The 16,078-nt window shown below is 41.9% G+C and overlaps 1 protein-coding gene across 3 annotated transcripts; it reads right to left on the reverse strand.

Moving 5' to 3' along the window:
• Positions 1 to 823: 823 nt before the first annotated feature.
• On the reverse strand, positions 824 to 6,608 carry GIMAP2 (GTPase, IMAP family member 2). 3 transcript variants are annotated; one of them, XM_072777013.1, is made up of 4 exons: positions 6,441 to 6,600; positions 5,848 to 6,011; positions 4,559 to 4,594; positions 824 to 3,486 (listed from the first exon to the last, which is right to left on the reverse strand). In XM_072777013.1, exons 3-4 carry the CDS (start codon positions 4,584 to 4,586, stop codon positions 2,507 to 2,509), a joined length of 1,008 nt encoding a protein of 335 aa, XP_072633114.1. In that variant the 5' UTR covers positions 4,587 to 4,594; positions 5,848 to 6,011; positions 6,441 to 6,600; the 3' UTR covers positions 824 to 2,506. The 3 variants fall into 3 exon arrangements, with proteins under 3 accessions (XP_072633114.1, XP_072633112.1, XP_072633113.1); XM_072777011.1 differs by lacking the exon at positions 5,848 to 6,011 and having other exon boundaries at positions 6,441 to 6,608; XM_072777012.1 differs by lacking the exon at positions 6,441 to 6,600 and having other exon boundaries at positions 5,848 to 6,423.
• Positions 6,609 to 16,078: the final 9,470 nt, after the last annotated feature.

The raw sequence follows: 16,078 nt of genomic DNA on the forward strand, positions 1-16,078 counted from the left end.
ACATACTTGCCTGGAATATAATACAAATTTACATGACAGGAAGAATCAGGGCAATATGACTTATAATCAAAAGATTAAACAGTTAGTAGAAACAGAACCACAGATGACTCATTCATTGGAATTATCAGTGAAAGACTTTTTTTTTTTTTTAAGATTTTATTTATTTGTTTGAGAGAGAGAGAGAGCATGAGCAAGGGGGAGGGCAGAGAGAGAAGGAGAAGCAGGATCTCTGCTGAGTAGAGAGCCCGATGTGGAGCTTGAGCCCAGGATCCCGGGATCATGACTTGAGACAAAACGAGGTGCTTAACCAACTGAGCCACCCAGGTGCCCCTTAGATAAGGACTTTAAAATAGCAATTATACACATATTAAAGATTTATAGAAAAATAAATATAATGGCCTAAGAATTTCAGGAGAGAAATATAAACTCTAAAAAGAATTAAATCTGGGGTGCCTGGGTGGCTCAGTCAGTTGGGTGTCTGCTATCAGCTCAGGACATGATCCCAGGGTTCTGGGATTGAGTCCTGCATAAGGCTCCCTGCTTGGTGGGGAGCCTGCTTCTTTTCCTTCTACTTGCTGCTCCCCTTGTTTGTGTGTGTTTCCTCTCTCTCTCTCTCTCTGTCAAATGCATAAATAACATATTTTTTAAAAAGTAAAAAATAGAAAGAACTAAATCTGAAGAACTAAAGAATTTCAGGAGAGAAATATAAACTCTAAAAAGAACTAGAAAATAAAATATCTGAAATTTTAAAAAAGAACCACCCAAGTGGATGTACCTACAAGCATATGGGATACTGAAGATGGGATCTACAAACTTGAGGACAGGTTAAGAGAAATTATTGAGACTAAAACAAGAAATTGAAAATATTGTGAAGAAAATATTGAAGAAAACAAATGAATATGGCACTAGTGATCAGTGGAATAGCATCAAGCAGTCTAATGCAATTAGAATCCAAGAAGAAGATAACACTGAACTTGGTGGAATTAAAACAACAACAACATAATGACCAAAATTTTAAAAATTTGATGAAAAACTTTAACTTTGAAATCCAACAATCTTAATCAACCTTAAGTAGAAAATAGGAAGAGAAACAAACTCAGACACTTTATGGTCAAACTACTGAAAACCAAAGAAAATGAAAAATATTAAGTCAACCACAGGAGAGGAAAAGACAGTATATATAGGGAACCAATAAGAATGACATCTACTTTCTTATCAGAAGCCATATAAGCCAGAAAATATTGGAATATGTTTAAGATGCTGAAGAAAAATAAAAGATCAGGCTAGAATTCATTATTCAGTAAAACTATCCATCGAGAATGAAAATTGTTTTAAAAAATTGAAGACAATGAAAACCAGAGAGAACTTATCCCACTAGGGCTCGCATAATGGAAATGTTAAAGAAATTCTTCAAGCCAAAGCAAAATGATGCTAGATTAAAAAAAAAAAAAAAAAACTTGGAAAGACTGCTAGGCCTTATTATATATTTGGTTAAAAAATGAGTTTGTAATATGAGTTCTCCAAGGAGGTCCTGACATAATACAGAAGCCATAGAATCAGCTCTTTTACTTCACTGACCACCCAAGGCTGACTTTCTTGACTCAGAATTGATGTGGGCATTTGTCCATTGGCCACCTCTGCCTTCTACGTTTGCATCTTCCTAATGGCTCTCAACTCGTTTTAGCTCCCCGTTATTTTTATGCGTATTGTTTGCTTCACCCTTGGAGTTTTCCTGATCTTCCTTTTCTTTCTTTCTTTTTTCTTTTTTAAAGATTTTATTTATTTATTCATGAGAAACACAGAGAGAGGCAGAGACATAGAGAGAGAAGCAGGCTCCCTGTGGGAAGCCCGATGCAGGACTCGATCCCAGGACCCTGACAATGCTGCAGAATACCCTGTCGATCACCATGTCTGAAGTGTAAGCTTCTATGTGTGTTTTAATACTAACATGACCAGAGATAAAATCTGGCTGAGCCCATTTCAATGTTAAGCAAATTTGATGCATGTAAAACAGACGACTGATGAGTGAATGTGTCTGTGTGTGGTTGCTGCTCGTGGATCCGCTCCATTTTAGAGTAAATGTGCCATGTGTTCAGTCACCATCTTCCGAGGATAAAACTATGACAGAATCAAAGATGTGATCTCAGCAACTTTACAGATTATTGCTAGGTTATTATATGGAGGAGAAATTTTATTGTTATTTTTATTATATTCAGTAGAAATAGGAGTATCATAAAGAAGAAAACAAGTTTCCAGGAACATAAAACTGGCTTTAGAGATTTGCAAATGAGAGGAATCTTGTGTTTATAGCCTTCAAAAGGTTTTCATACTGTATTCCAAAACAGACAGTATCTTTTAAAAGAACTTGGTTCATCAATAGAGTGATGTTAAGATTTAAACACAACAGAATTGCAAACATTTAATGATGTTAGGCACTGTGTCTTACAGAGGAGGCAGTTGGATTCACCCAGTATCTGGCCATGAATAAACCATCACTGACCTGTAACTATAATCTACGAGTCTTGCCTTCCAGTCTAGTGATCTTTTTCAAAATTATCATTAATGTTTTGGCTATCGTTAATAGTAGGCTACAGAACAAACAGCATACACTAAAAAGAAAGCAGCAAAACAAGATGCACATTCTATACAATACACAAAATAACAGAATTAGCAATTTGACAAACAAATGAATAAAATATAAAATAAAGACCAGGGTTCTGATTAGGGCTTGTTTCAGATAATTTTCTTTGGCTGTGGTGGAGTAACATCTCTGATTTTCCATGTACTTCATAAGATCTCTTCTGAAACCCTTTAACCTTTCCCTTGACCACACAGATTCACATTCTGTTACTAGGCCGTAGAGCCCATTGGTGTAGTGCTCACCCCTTCTCTCCAATACCAGGTCTTCCATCAAGGCCATTAGCTCCTTCACTTGGTCATCCCTATCACTCCCTGTAGCATGGTTGTCAAAAGCACACACTCGACCCCCGCATGCTGCCACCAGCTTGCACAAGGCTTTGTTATCTATGTCGAGGATGTAATCTGTCAAGGATTCTCCTTTGAGGTCTTCCTTGTGGGTGAAGAGGACAATTGTGTGTCTCATGACATCTTCTCCAAAGATCTCCTTCATCCTTTGCACAACCTGCTGGTCCTGGGTGGTGAATCGGCCCAGCTGGGTCACCAGGAGCAACACGTGTGGTCCTGGTGCAGAGAGTAAGTAGCATCTCTCCACCTCTTTGTACAGGGAATCAGAGTGGTCCCTCTCAGAAAACATATCTGGTGTGTCAATAATGACCATCTCTCTCTCTCCCCAGCTTCCCTGGCTTTCACTGCAAGTCTTAGTGAAGGGCTGTGCAGCCAGCCGTGACTCAAATGCTTGCTTCCTGAGGATGCTGTTCCCTGTGGCACTTTTGCCAGTTCCTGTTTTGCCCACCAGAATGATTCTCAGTTTTGATTCTCTGGCACCTTGGTTCTTTATATACAGTCCTGTAAGAGCAAGTTTCCTGTTATGACTATACTGGTTATATCAACGGAATATTTTTAACAATAGGAGATATTCCCACATTATGGGCAAAGATAGTTTCCCAATACATTGTATTCATAAAATAGAAGCCAACTAGCTCCATTACCAAAACAAATAAACAGTGATTTTTTAAAACATTTCAATTTCTTGGGGCATTTGGGTGGCTCAGTTGAGCCAGGTTGAGCAGCTGGCTCTTGATTTTGGCTCAGGTCATGATCTCAGGGTCCTGGAATTGAGCACCAGGTAGGGCTCTGTGCTCAGTGAGGAGTCTGCTCAAGGATTCTTTCTTTCCGTCCCCCGGTCTCTCCTCCTGCTTGCTTGCACAGACAAGCTCTCTTTCATAAATAAATAAATAAATAAATAAATAAATAAATAAATAAATGTTTAAAAAAAATCTCAGTTTCTCTAAGACTACAGGATGCAGCCATGTTGGATCCTAAAAAAAAACATACTTGGGGCACGATATGGATTTAAAAACATATCTTGTCATGTGAGGCTTGCCTGAATCACTCAGTTCTAGCTATCTAAGACAAGTTTTCTGAATATCAGAGATGTGTAGCCAAGACTGTGGGTTCCATCTCCAGGTGGGCCAAGCAATTTGACTGTTCCAAGACCACAGATGGCTCCTCTGACCTCACTGGGTGGGGATGTGTTCTTGACTACCCATGAAATGGCTGGACTGGGGAAATACTGGAATAAGCAGAGTAAAATTATTCTCTCTAATGAAGAAACATGATAGCTTATATTTTGCTTAGAGAGGGTAGCATGATTTTTCCTTTTTTAGATTTTATTTATTTATTCATGAGAGACACACAGAGAGGCAGAGACACAGGCAGAGACACAGGCAGAGGGATAAGCAGGCTCCCTGCGGGGAGCCAAATTCAGGATTCGATCCCAGGGTCCTGGGATCATGAGCTGAGCCGAAGGCAGACGCTTAACCACTGAGCCACCCAGGTGCCCCAGGAAGCATAATTTTTATATGAAATAGGCACAAAATATGATAATGTAATCACACATAAGAAGTCATGTCCTTACCGGAGTGATCACATTCGTGTTGGTCCATTGCTGTTCCTGAGAGACAGAGAGACCAGAGACCGATTATGTATGTAATATAGACATTCCTGAGCCAGACTGGGAATTAACAGTAATGGACCCTTAAAGGATTTTGAAGTAACTCACTCATGGCTTCCATGACCCCCTGCTTTTTTTCCTATCCAGCTCTGTAATTTCAAGGAATATATATGTACAATTTTTTTAGTTCTGAATCATGAAAGACCCTTGTATTCCTACAGCATTGTCACAGCCCTGCCTCAGTTTGTTTACACATAGTTGATGGGGGACATAGTCACTTGCCCAGAGTCACCCAGTGAGTTAGAGTTGGAAGAAGTAGGTTTTGTTTGTAAGCCCCACCTACTCCTGGTTTCTTGCCCACCTCTTCCTCCTCCTGTGGCCTCCCAGCCTCTTTCTTGTTCTCCTTGGCCTCACCCATTCCTTCTCTCCTCTTCCTTTATAGGTTCAATCTTGTCTTCCCTTCTCTCCTCCTTTCCTCACCTTGCTCCCTCCCTTCCCATCCTCTCCCCTCTCCCCAAACTTCCCCCCTCATTTGGAATTCTTGCTCCAGAGAGCCTCCTTGCTGAATTGAGTACACTATCCTTGAAGCCTGAAATACATTTCATTCAATCCATCAAGTTACTCAACAGCCAGCTTGAAGAAGCCCTGGGACCCATTCCCTTTTCCTGTGCAGTGAGAAGCATCAGTTCATTTTCATCAGATGGTTTTCCTCTTTGCTTAGGTCTGGCAGCGTATACCAAAGGCACAGAAGACTCACAAGCACATGTGAATTCCCAAATTCTTCCCAGTTAGCACTCTTTATTGGCTTCATGCTAAGGGAGCTCTGTTTGCCAGTAACACATAAACTCAACTATACAAAGTTTACAGTTCCTGCAAGCTGGCTGTACTTCAGCCAAGGGCAGCCACTCTAAATTGTTTCCCTTAAAATAGGAAACTTTTATCCTGAGTGGCTCAGTCGGTTAAGCAGCTGCCTTCGGCTCAGGTCATGATCTCCGGGATCCTGGGATAGAGAAGGACTCCCTGCACAGGGGGGACCCTGCTTCTCCCTCTCCCTCTCCCTCTGCCGCTCCCCCTACTTGGGCTTTCTCTCTCTCTCTCTCTCTCTCTCTCTGTCAAATAAATAAATAGATAAAATATTTTTTTAAAATAGGGAAGTTTTGTTCTTAAAAAAAAGAACCACACAACAACTTTTCTTCAAGCATAGCCTGGGAACTCGAAATCAACACTGGAACTTTTCATGAATGTGGGCTTACCTGAGTTACTGTCAAAAGAAACAGATGTCTCCCAGTTCAAACCTGTGAATTGTCAGCTCAGAGAAAGAGAAAAAGAAAAGAAAGCAAAAGCGCCGGCTTTCTTCTTCCGCTCCTCTCCTCGGTATCTGCAGAGCTTCCCCGCTGCGACAAAGCCCTACCGTATGCTGTATTAACATGGGACAATTTAATCAGTAGTTACTGGCTATCGTGTAGACCACATTTTCTTGCCAGGAACGAAAAAAACAGTGTTCGAATGACTTCAGCTGGACAGGAAAGAAAGGCAGGCAGGTCCCGGCAGCTGTTAGATTTGATCCCTTCCTGCCCCAGACTGTGTCCTCAGGTTCACAAGTTTGTCTAAATGTAAAGCCTTCCCAGGAGTTAAGCCTCTTACTCACTGGTGGCAGTGACTGTTCTAAAGGCAAGTATCATCAGGGGAGGACAAGAGCATGGTTCTGGGGGTTAGGGGGGCCCTCTAATGGGGCGCTGGGCAGAGGGGAAAGGGTGTGGAAAGGGGAACCTGTGAGAAGCCCATTTCTTGGGTCAGACTGGGAGTTAACAGTCATTAACCCTGAAAGGATTTTGAAATAACTCACTCATGGCTTCCATGGCTCCTCTGTTCGTCTTTCCTATCCAGCCCTGTGATTTCAGGGACCACACCTCCGGGGAGCAATGATCTCAGAGTGTCTACAGTAATAATCAGGAGTGTCCATATTCAGGAAGTAAAACACATCGAGTTAAAAGTCGAAATCGTTCAAATGCTCTTTCTCCTTATTTGTATGACAGTCATCAAGGCAGGGGGGAGAGAGAATACGGAGTTTATATTGTCCTCCAGGTTCTTCACTGGCAGTTCCTTAAACATACTTAAAGAACAAGACAACATGGGCAACTTTGGCTTCATCACCGTAATCTATTCCTAAAAATAAAATATTCTGTGTCAGAACCCTAACAGGGACCTATTTCCTAGTCTTTTATATGTAAAACAAATATAATGCAATATGCATCAAATCCAAAGCCTATCAATTTTCTAAATCATAGATAAAATTCAGTACATCACCTATATATACAATTTTTTAAATAGTAAAAACTTAAGACATTGCTTTTTTGAATACAAAAAAATATATTTTGGGCTTTAATAAAAGAAAGCTCTTGGCTGATGTAAGTATCCTGACAAATAACCCAATTTAAAAATGGGACAAAGGACTGGAATAGATATTTTTTCCAAAGAAGACATACACATAGCCAACAGGTACATAAAAAGGTGCTCAGCATCACTAATTATTAGGGAAATGCAAATCAGTGTTCAACGAGCTGTCCTGACACCTATCAGAATGACTATGGCCAAAAAGACAAGCAATAACAAGTGTTGTGAGGATGTGGAAAAAAAGGAAACCCTTGTACACTGCTGGTAGGGAAGCAAACTGGTGTGGCCATTATGAAAGATGGAAGTTCCTCAAAAAATTAAAAATAGAACTCCTATAGGATCCAGCAATCCCTTTCCTTGGTATATATCCAAAGAAAACAAAATTAGTATCTTGAGGAGATACCTGCACTCCCATGTTCATTGCAGCATTATTGACAATAACCAAGTTATGGAAACAATCTATGTTTGTCAACAGATGAATAGGTAAAGAAGATGTGATAGATGTATACAATGGAGTATTATTTAGACATGAGAAAGAAGGAAATCCGGCCATTTGCAACCACATGGATAAACCTTAGGGTATTAAGCTAAGTAAAATAAATCAGGGAAAGACGAATACTGTATAATTTAATCTCACTTATATGTGGAATCTAAAAAGAAGGGGAACTCATAGAAATAGGGAGTATAATGGTGATTAGCAGGGGCTGGGGATTTGGGGAGATGGGGACATGCTGGTTAAAAGGTAAAAGCCTTAAATTATAAGATGACTAAGTTCTGGGGATCTAATGTACAGCATAGTGACTATAGCTGTAATTCTAGATTGTATGCTTGAAAGTTGTCAAGACAGACGATCTGAAGCATCCTCACCACACACATTTGAAGTGCAGTCAGAGTGTGTGAGATGAACTAGCAAAGGGAGGGGGTGGGTGTGTAGAACAATCCACTCCTGAGGTTTGTTGCTCACTTCCAAAGTTTCATGGAGGTGATACCAAGGAAAGACACAACAGAACAAATAAACTTTGACAAACTAACAAAAAACCCAAATTAAGTCTTTTTAAATAGGTTAGATTTAGTGACTTGTCCATTGAAAAGTGTGAAGAACTTTTAGTTTAATAAAGCACAGGACTTGCTGCCAAGGACTTGGTTTGAATTGATGCCCATTGTTGTAAAAAGGGCCAATCTCATAGTATAATCATAAAAATTAATGACTAAACTTTTAAATTAAAAATGTTTAGGGACACCTGGATGGCTCAGTGGTTTAGCATCTGTCTTCGGCTCAGGTTGTGATCCTGGGATCTGGGATCGAGTCCCATGTCAGGCTCCCTGCAGGGAGCCTGCTTCTCCCTTTGCCTATGTCTCTGCCTCTCTCTCTCTGTGTCTCTCATGAATGAATAAATAAATCTCTAAAAGAAAGTTTAAATAAATTTCAAATCATACCAAAGATATCAACAGAAGCATTCCACTAAATGATGCGATTATCAGCAATGTCACGTTACCAAGGAGTGTATACTGCAAATGAGGGAGCACAAAGAGATATCCATTTTAAAAAAGATTTTATTTATTTATTCATGAGAGACACAGATAGAGAGAGAGAGAGGCAGAGACACCGGCAGAGGGAGAAGCAGGCTCTGTGCAGGGAGCCCGATGTGGGACTCGATCCTGGGACTCCAGGATCATGTCCTGGGCCAAAGGCAGGCGCCAAATCGCTGAGCCACCCAGGGATCCCCGAGATGTCCATTTTGAACTTTATTCCATTGCTTTGTTTATGACCTCAGAGGATTAATCACAATCATCCCCTTCTGTAGCATCAGGTACCGTGACGTGAGGATCGTTCCCAGTTCCTTGGAATGGGACACGGAAGAGCCTCAGGGGTGAGTCACTCTGCTCTCTCCTTCACCAGGTCATCCCCACACCATCCCTACCCCTCTGAACAGCAACCATGATTGCTCTTCAACCTTCCTACTCTCTCAGGGATGAAAGCTGACCAATAATCCCCTTAAATTCCTGACTTTCCCTCACTGTGAGGAACTAGGGAATCAGAACAATCAGGAAAAGAGGGCTGTCCCCTTGGTGAAGGAATAGAGAAGCCATCTTGGATGTTCCAGCCCCAGTAGGCACAACGTGGAGAACAATCTAGGAACATGGTTGATAATCAGGAACCCAGAGCCACGTGGCTCTTGTCTAGCTGGGCCCCAGCTACCTGCAGCCATTTCAGCCTCCCCACCTGAAGCCCCAGTTTGCATGGAGGAGAGACAAGTCTTACCATCCATCTCTGCCTGAATTCCTATTATGAGCATAATAAAATTGCTGTTGTATGCCATAAGTTTTGGAGTGGCTTGTTGTACAGCAAGAGAAAGTTGGGTCACCTGAATAGATTCCTGGAAGTAGCATTGCCAGGTAATTAGTACACGTATTTGTAATTTTGATCAATGTTACTAGATTGCCCACAATAAAATGTTAGTCAAGTTACATAAATCAGCATTTATTAGTTTCCCCATAGCTTTGCTTATGATTTTATCTGCCAATCTAATCAGTGAAAAATGGTATCTTCATTTTTCATATGCATTACTCAATATGAATGTGGCTGAGTATTTTTCATATGTATAGGAACTATCTTTTTCTTTATTGACATCTGACTTATATATTTATTGCCTGTGTTTAAATTGTGTTGTTAATCATTTTGATATTGATTTGTGGAAGTTCTTTATGGGGCACTAAATGATCATTTTTCCTCTTCTTGGCTTTTTTCCTTTAAACTATCAATTTTGTTCACTTAAAAGAAAAAGATTTTATTTATTTTTTGAGAGAGAAAGAGCACGAAGCGGGGGTGGGGGGCGGGCAGCAGGAGAGTGAGAAGCAGACTCCCCGTGGAACATGGAGCCTGATGCAGGACTTGGTCCTGGGATCCTAGGATTATGACCTGAGCCAAAGGCAGATGCCTAACCAACTGAGCCATCCAGGCCCCCAATTTTGTTCACTTTTATTTTATCATGGCTAGTATCTAGAAGAATGTCAAATAATCACAATGACAAGAGGCTTCCTTATCCTGTTCCTAACTTTTATGAGTATATTTCAGGGTTTCTCATTGAACAAGATGCTTTGAGGTTCAGATGGAAATTTTTACCATGCTAAAAATGTAGTTGTTTATGAGATGTTGAATTTTAAAAACTTACCTTTCAGTAGGTAAGGGGATTATCAGATTATGTGGCTCCATAGCTTTATAATACATTCAGTTATACAAAAGCATTTCCTGATATTGATCCTTCTTTGCCTACCAGTTAAGGTATTGCTGGATTTTATACATTAATTGCAACATTAGGATTTTGCATTGCTGCATAGCCAACTCATCCATCTCTCAGACAGAGTAGCTCCTCTCTCTCTGATTGCCCCATTGCCCAGGTTCCAGCTGTATCAGCTTTCGGGCTCCCCTCTTCCTTTCAAACATAACAACCATGTTGTTTCTCTGAACAGATTCTTCCACTCCAGAGGAATTCTAGTTCCATATTTTAAGAAAACAAGATTTTTTTTTTTAATCATCACCACCCTTCCCCATCATGACTTTCTTTCCTAGGCAAGCCTGACATTGAGCAGAAACTTCAGCATGGTTAAGTATTCTCAAGGAGAATGTAGGTGTACAGGGTGATAAGCTAAACTGATGGGAGAAAGATAATTGGGAAAGACTTCTTAGAAATAACATCATATAAGCTGAAGTTGAAGAGTGCACAGAAGGTAGAAGCTGGAGGGATTGAAGTGTTATTTTGAGGCAAGTGACAACATGGCTCTGTGTTGGGTATTCCAAGGAAAGCCAGGATGTCTAGAACCCAGAGGCAGTGGGTGGAAGTGAAGCTGGAGTTGGAGAGAGACCTTTGTTTGGGAACTTGTCATCAAGTGTGGATCCTGAGTGTTTTCTTACATAAAGTGGGAAGTAGAGGCAGGATTGCCTCGGGGTCATGCCGCAGTCAGATATATGTGTTTATGGGCTGTGTGAAGAATGGCTTAGAAAGCCCTGTCCCTCCTTGTGCTTTACATGATCTGCATTTGGTAGCCTTACTGAGGTTTTGCTTCACTTCCTCTGCCCTGCTACCCGCATCCGTCTCAGTGCACAGAAACAGAACAGTTGAGGTCAAAACAAGCAAGAGAGGGGCCGTGGCCGTGACCTCGGAGGTGAGGGTGAGCAGTCTGTCTCCTGACACCTTCCCCTGTGCTCTGGGCCCTCCCTCTTTCATTTCCTCACCAACCATTTCTGCACGAAATCCTTTCATGTTACATATTCTCTCTGAGTTCAACTGTACCTTGCAAAGAACCTGGTCTCAGGGTGTTTTTGTCAAGACTGAAAAACAAGTTTTCTGGTTTAGTGAAAGAAAACCACAAGGCCCAAAGATGCTCCTGAGGCAAACTGTCCTCCGAGGGAGCAGAGAACCTGGTATGATCAGAAGGCACTGAAACTCCTCTGTGCAAACACATGCCTGCAGCCCACCACCCTAGAGCTATCGTCTCTCTCTCAGGAGGTAAGGTTTTCCAAGGAATAGCAGGTAGGCAACCAAAACAACACACAGGGAGAGACTGAGAAGGTCAAAGTCATTCAAGCAGAGTTGAAGATTCAAATTCTGAGATACCAACCAGAAGGTTTGTTTGGGTAGCTCTCAAATGGGCAACATCTTATAAGAGATGAGCTCTGCGGACCTAACTTGCTACCAGATCTTGGGTCTGAAGATTATCCATTGAAATGGTAGACATTGATCTATTCGGTCTCTTTCTAACTTGCCCTCTCCTTCTTTGCCCTGGTATGCTACCCTCCCCCACCCCCACCAACATTTTTAGTTGCCCAGAGTTCATCAGTGAACATGTGTGGCCAAAGCACAGTCTACAATGATCTGTGGTCATTGATCTACAGTGGTGATGGTCTCTTGAGCAACAGACACATGGCAAATCTGAATTGCTTAATCTTGACACTGTAAACGCAGATTAAATTAAAGAAGTGAAATCAGGACAAGAGAGAAGTTCCTTCTAGCTAAGTAAACTTCCTCTTCTCTCTCCCTTCTCTCATCTATCTTATCCCCCAAACCCTGAATCACCCACTCTTGTTGGTGCCTCTCTGTCCTGCATTTCTCTCTTCCTTGCACAATGTCCTTTTAGCAGTGCTGGTCCCAGTGCCGTAGCTCCCTACATCAGGGAATCTGAACTATCCCACCTTGCTAGAACACCTTTCCCCTCAATCCTAGCTTGCAGTCCTGACAGATTCTAGAACTGACAGGTCCTGATGCTCACAAACAGCAGACAGAGGCACAGGCTCTTCTGGAAAAGGCTACTCTAGACTCTGCCCAAGGTGCATCTCAGATACTGCCATAACCAAAATACATACCACACACATGCACACACTCACACATACACACACACACACACCTCCACACACACACTCCCACCCATTCCCATCCTTTACTTTTAGGTTTTATCCTTTCCGAGTAGTGTAGAGCATTTTCATGAAGAATTTGCTTCAGAGATTATTTTAATCTGGAGACTAAGCAATGATTTCTTTTACAAGAGATAGAGGAAGTTTCAGGATGCAGGCAGACCATTCTGCTAGGGCAGTCAGAGGTGGTTGCTGGGTCCCCTTTTCCTCGAAGTGTGGCCCACTGGCCATAAGACATTCTCACACGATGACAAGAATTTGAATTTCCAAAAAGAGAATTGTACAGATGTTAACCAAGGGGAGTGTACAAACTCCCAAATCTGTGTTCTACTGCATGAGCGCAATGAGACATTTTTTCTAGCCTTCCTCTAAAATTAGCTCTGCCCCTTCCTGTCAATACATCAGGGCCTCCCTTCTCTGAGAGGCTCGAGGCTCTGACTGTGATCATGTAGTGATATTAGGACTCTTTCTCAGCACTGGGGCGCTGGTTTTCTAGCATTTGTGCCACAAGCAGAGTGGAAAGAACATGGGTTTGTGGGTGAGGAGGTGCAGGTTGTAGGCATTAGGCTGTGTGTGTGTTATGGCTGCAGGCCAGACTCATAGAGCCTCTGAGGCTCACTTCAAGCATTTTATGTTTAAAATGAGGGTTGTGACAGATGATCAAAGGCCTTTTCCTACTACCACATTAGAGTTGCCCGCTACTTCTGGCCTTATCCAGTGGGCATGAGAGCCCCATTCCGCTGGTAGTGCAAGCCCCAGCCCACCAACCCCTACCAGGGCTGAGTGGATTTGCAGAGAGCCCAGTGGCATGTGGATGTAATGGCAGGGCTGGCTCAGAGGACTAGTGATCCCTAATGGGAGGCCATAGGTAGTGACCAGATCAGAGGAGGGACAATGACAAAACTGGGAGGCTTGGAATTAAGAGCCCTGTCAGAGCAACACCAGTAAAAGCCCACAGGTCCTGGGGTTTTGACTTCTAGGTTCATGAGAGAAGTGTTGAGTTGGAGACATTTAAGGGTAAATTAAGTCAGCTTTATCCACCTCTTGGCACAAAGTAGTCAAGGAGGCAGGTGTGCATTTACAATTGCACCCCAAATCATAAGATAGGAATAAACTAACCAAAGAGGCAAAAGATCTGTACTCAGAAAACTATAGAACACTCACGAGAGAAATTGAGGAAGACCCAAAGAAATGGAAACATGTTCCATGCTCATGGATTGGAAGAACAAATTCTCTTAAATGTCTATGCTACCTAGAGCAATCTATACATCCTATGCAATCCCTATCAAAATACCATCAATTTATTTCAGAGTTGGAAAAATAATCCTAAAACTTGTATGGAACCAGAAAAGATCCCGAATAGCCAAAGGAATGTTGAAAAAGAAAACCAAATCTGGTGGCATCACACAATTCCAGACTTCAAGCTCTATTACAAAGTTGTAATCATCAAGACAGTTTGGTACTGACACAAAAGCAGACACATAGATCAATGGAACAGAATACAGAACCCAGAAATGGACCCTCAAACAACTAACCTTCAACAAAGCAGGAAAGAATATCCAATAGAAAGAAGACAGTCTCTTCAACAAATGGTGTTGGGAAAATTGGACAGCCATATATGGAAGAATGAAACTGGACCATTTCCTCATACCATACACAAAAATAGACTCAGAATGGATGAAAGACCTAGATGTGAGACAGGAATCCATCATAAACCTAGAGAAGAAGACAGGCAGAAACCTCTGTGACCTCAGCCACAGAAACTTTTGTAGGACACGTCTTCAAAGGCAAGGGAAACAAAGGCAATAATGAACTATTGGGACTTCACCAAGATGGAAAGCTTTTGCACAGCAAAGGAAACAGTCAACAAAACCAAAAGACAACCAACAGAATGGGAGAGGATATTTGCAAATGAGCAATCAGATAAAGGGCTAGTATCTAAAATCTATAAAGAACTTATCAAACTCAACATCCAAAGAACAAGGAATCCAATCAAGAAATGTGCAGAAGACATGAACAGACATGTCTCCAAAGAAGACATACCAATGGCCAAGAAACAAATGAAAAATGCTTGACATCACTCAGCATCAGGGACGTGCAAATCAAAATCACAAGACGATACCATCTCACACCTGTCAGAATGGCTAAAATTAAAGTCGGGAAACAACAGATGCAGAGAGGGCAGCCCTGGTGACTCAGCGGTTTAGCACCGCCTTCAGCTCAGGGCGTGATCCTGTAGACCCGGGATCGAGTCCCATGTCGATGTCGGGCTCCCTGCAGGGAGCCTGCTTCTCCCTCTGCCTGTGTCTCTGCCTCTGGTGTGTGTGTGTCTCTAGTGAATAAATAAATAAAATCTTTGAAAAAAAAATAGATGCAGAGAAAGGGGACCTCTCTACACTGTTGGTGGGAATGCAAGCTGGTGCAGCTGCTCTGGAAAACAGTACGGAGGATCCTCAAAAAGCTAAAAATAGATCTACCCTTTGACCCACAATTGCATCACTGGGTATTTACCCCAAAGATACATATGTAGTGATCTGAAGGGGCACTTGCACCCCAATGTTTAGAGCAGCAATGTCCACAAGAGCCAAACTATGGAAAGAGCCTGGATGTCCATGGACAGATGAATGGATGAAGGAGATGTGGTCTATAAATATATACAATGGACTACTACTCAGCCATCAAAAAAAAAAAATGAAATCTTGCCATTTGCAATGACATGGATGGAACTAGAGAATATTATGCTGTGAAATAAGTCAATCAGAGAAAGACAATTATCATATGATCTCACTCATACATGGAATTTAAGAAACAAAGCAGAGGATCAGAGGGGAATAGAGGGAAAAATGAAACAAGATGAAATCAGAGAGGGAGACAAATCATAAGAGACTCTTAATCATAGGAAACAAACTGAGGGGTCCAGGAAGGGGGTGGTGGGATGGGGTAACCGGGTGATGTAAGACCACTGGGTGTTATATAAGGCTGATGAATCACTGACCTCTACTTCTGAACCCAATAATACATTGTATGTTAATTAATTGAATTTAAATAAAAAATTTAAAAATAATAATAACATAGAATTTAAAAATCAAATAAATATAATTAGGGGGAAAAATGGAGAAAGGGTGTGCACAGCCCCTCCTTCTTAAATAATAGGGAATTGGGAACAGCTTAAATTTTCCTTGTGATTCCCAGAGGCAGAAGCAAGAAATGACCCATGTCCAGCATCTTGGAAAATAAGCCAAGTTAAGCTTTGTTTGTGAGACTACTTGTTTTTGCCTAGTTTTGCTGAGGGAATTGCCAAGCTTGTCTCCGTGTTCTACTTCAATGAGATGATGGGGTTTTTGTTCTTGTGCATCTCCAGGAAGTCTGTGGTATATACTCGATGTCAGCCTATTTCCCAGAAACGTCTCGAATGGTAAGAATGATAGCGTTTGTCACTTGTCTAGACGTGCAGCAACACATTTTCATTTCGTACCTCACCTCCTCCATCTCTGGCCTTCCCTGTCACAGAATGCCATGGTCACCTCACAGGACAGAGCTGGGATGTTGGGCCATTGGCACTTGGAGGGTTTAGAGGGGCCAGGGAGGGACAAAGAGAGATTGCCCTGATCCCCCACGCTGGCCTGGCGAGGGTGAAGCAGGTGCATTTTGCCCTCAATCTCACACCCATGCTAGGGCCT

This window comes from Canis lupus, chromosome 15 (genome assembly GCF_048164855.1).
Source record: "Canis lupus baileyi chromosome 15, mCanLup2.hap1, whole genome shotgun sequence".
Lineage (NCBI taxonomy): Eukaryota > Metazoa > Chordata > Mammalia > Carnivora > Canidae > Canis > Canis lupus.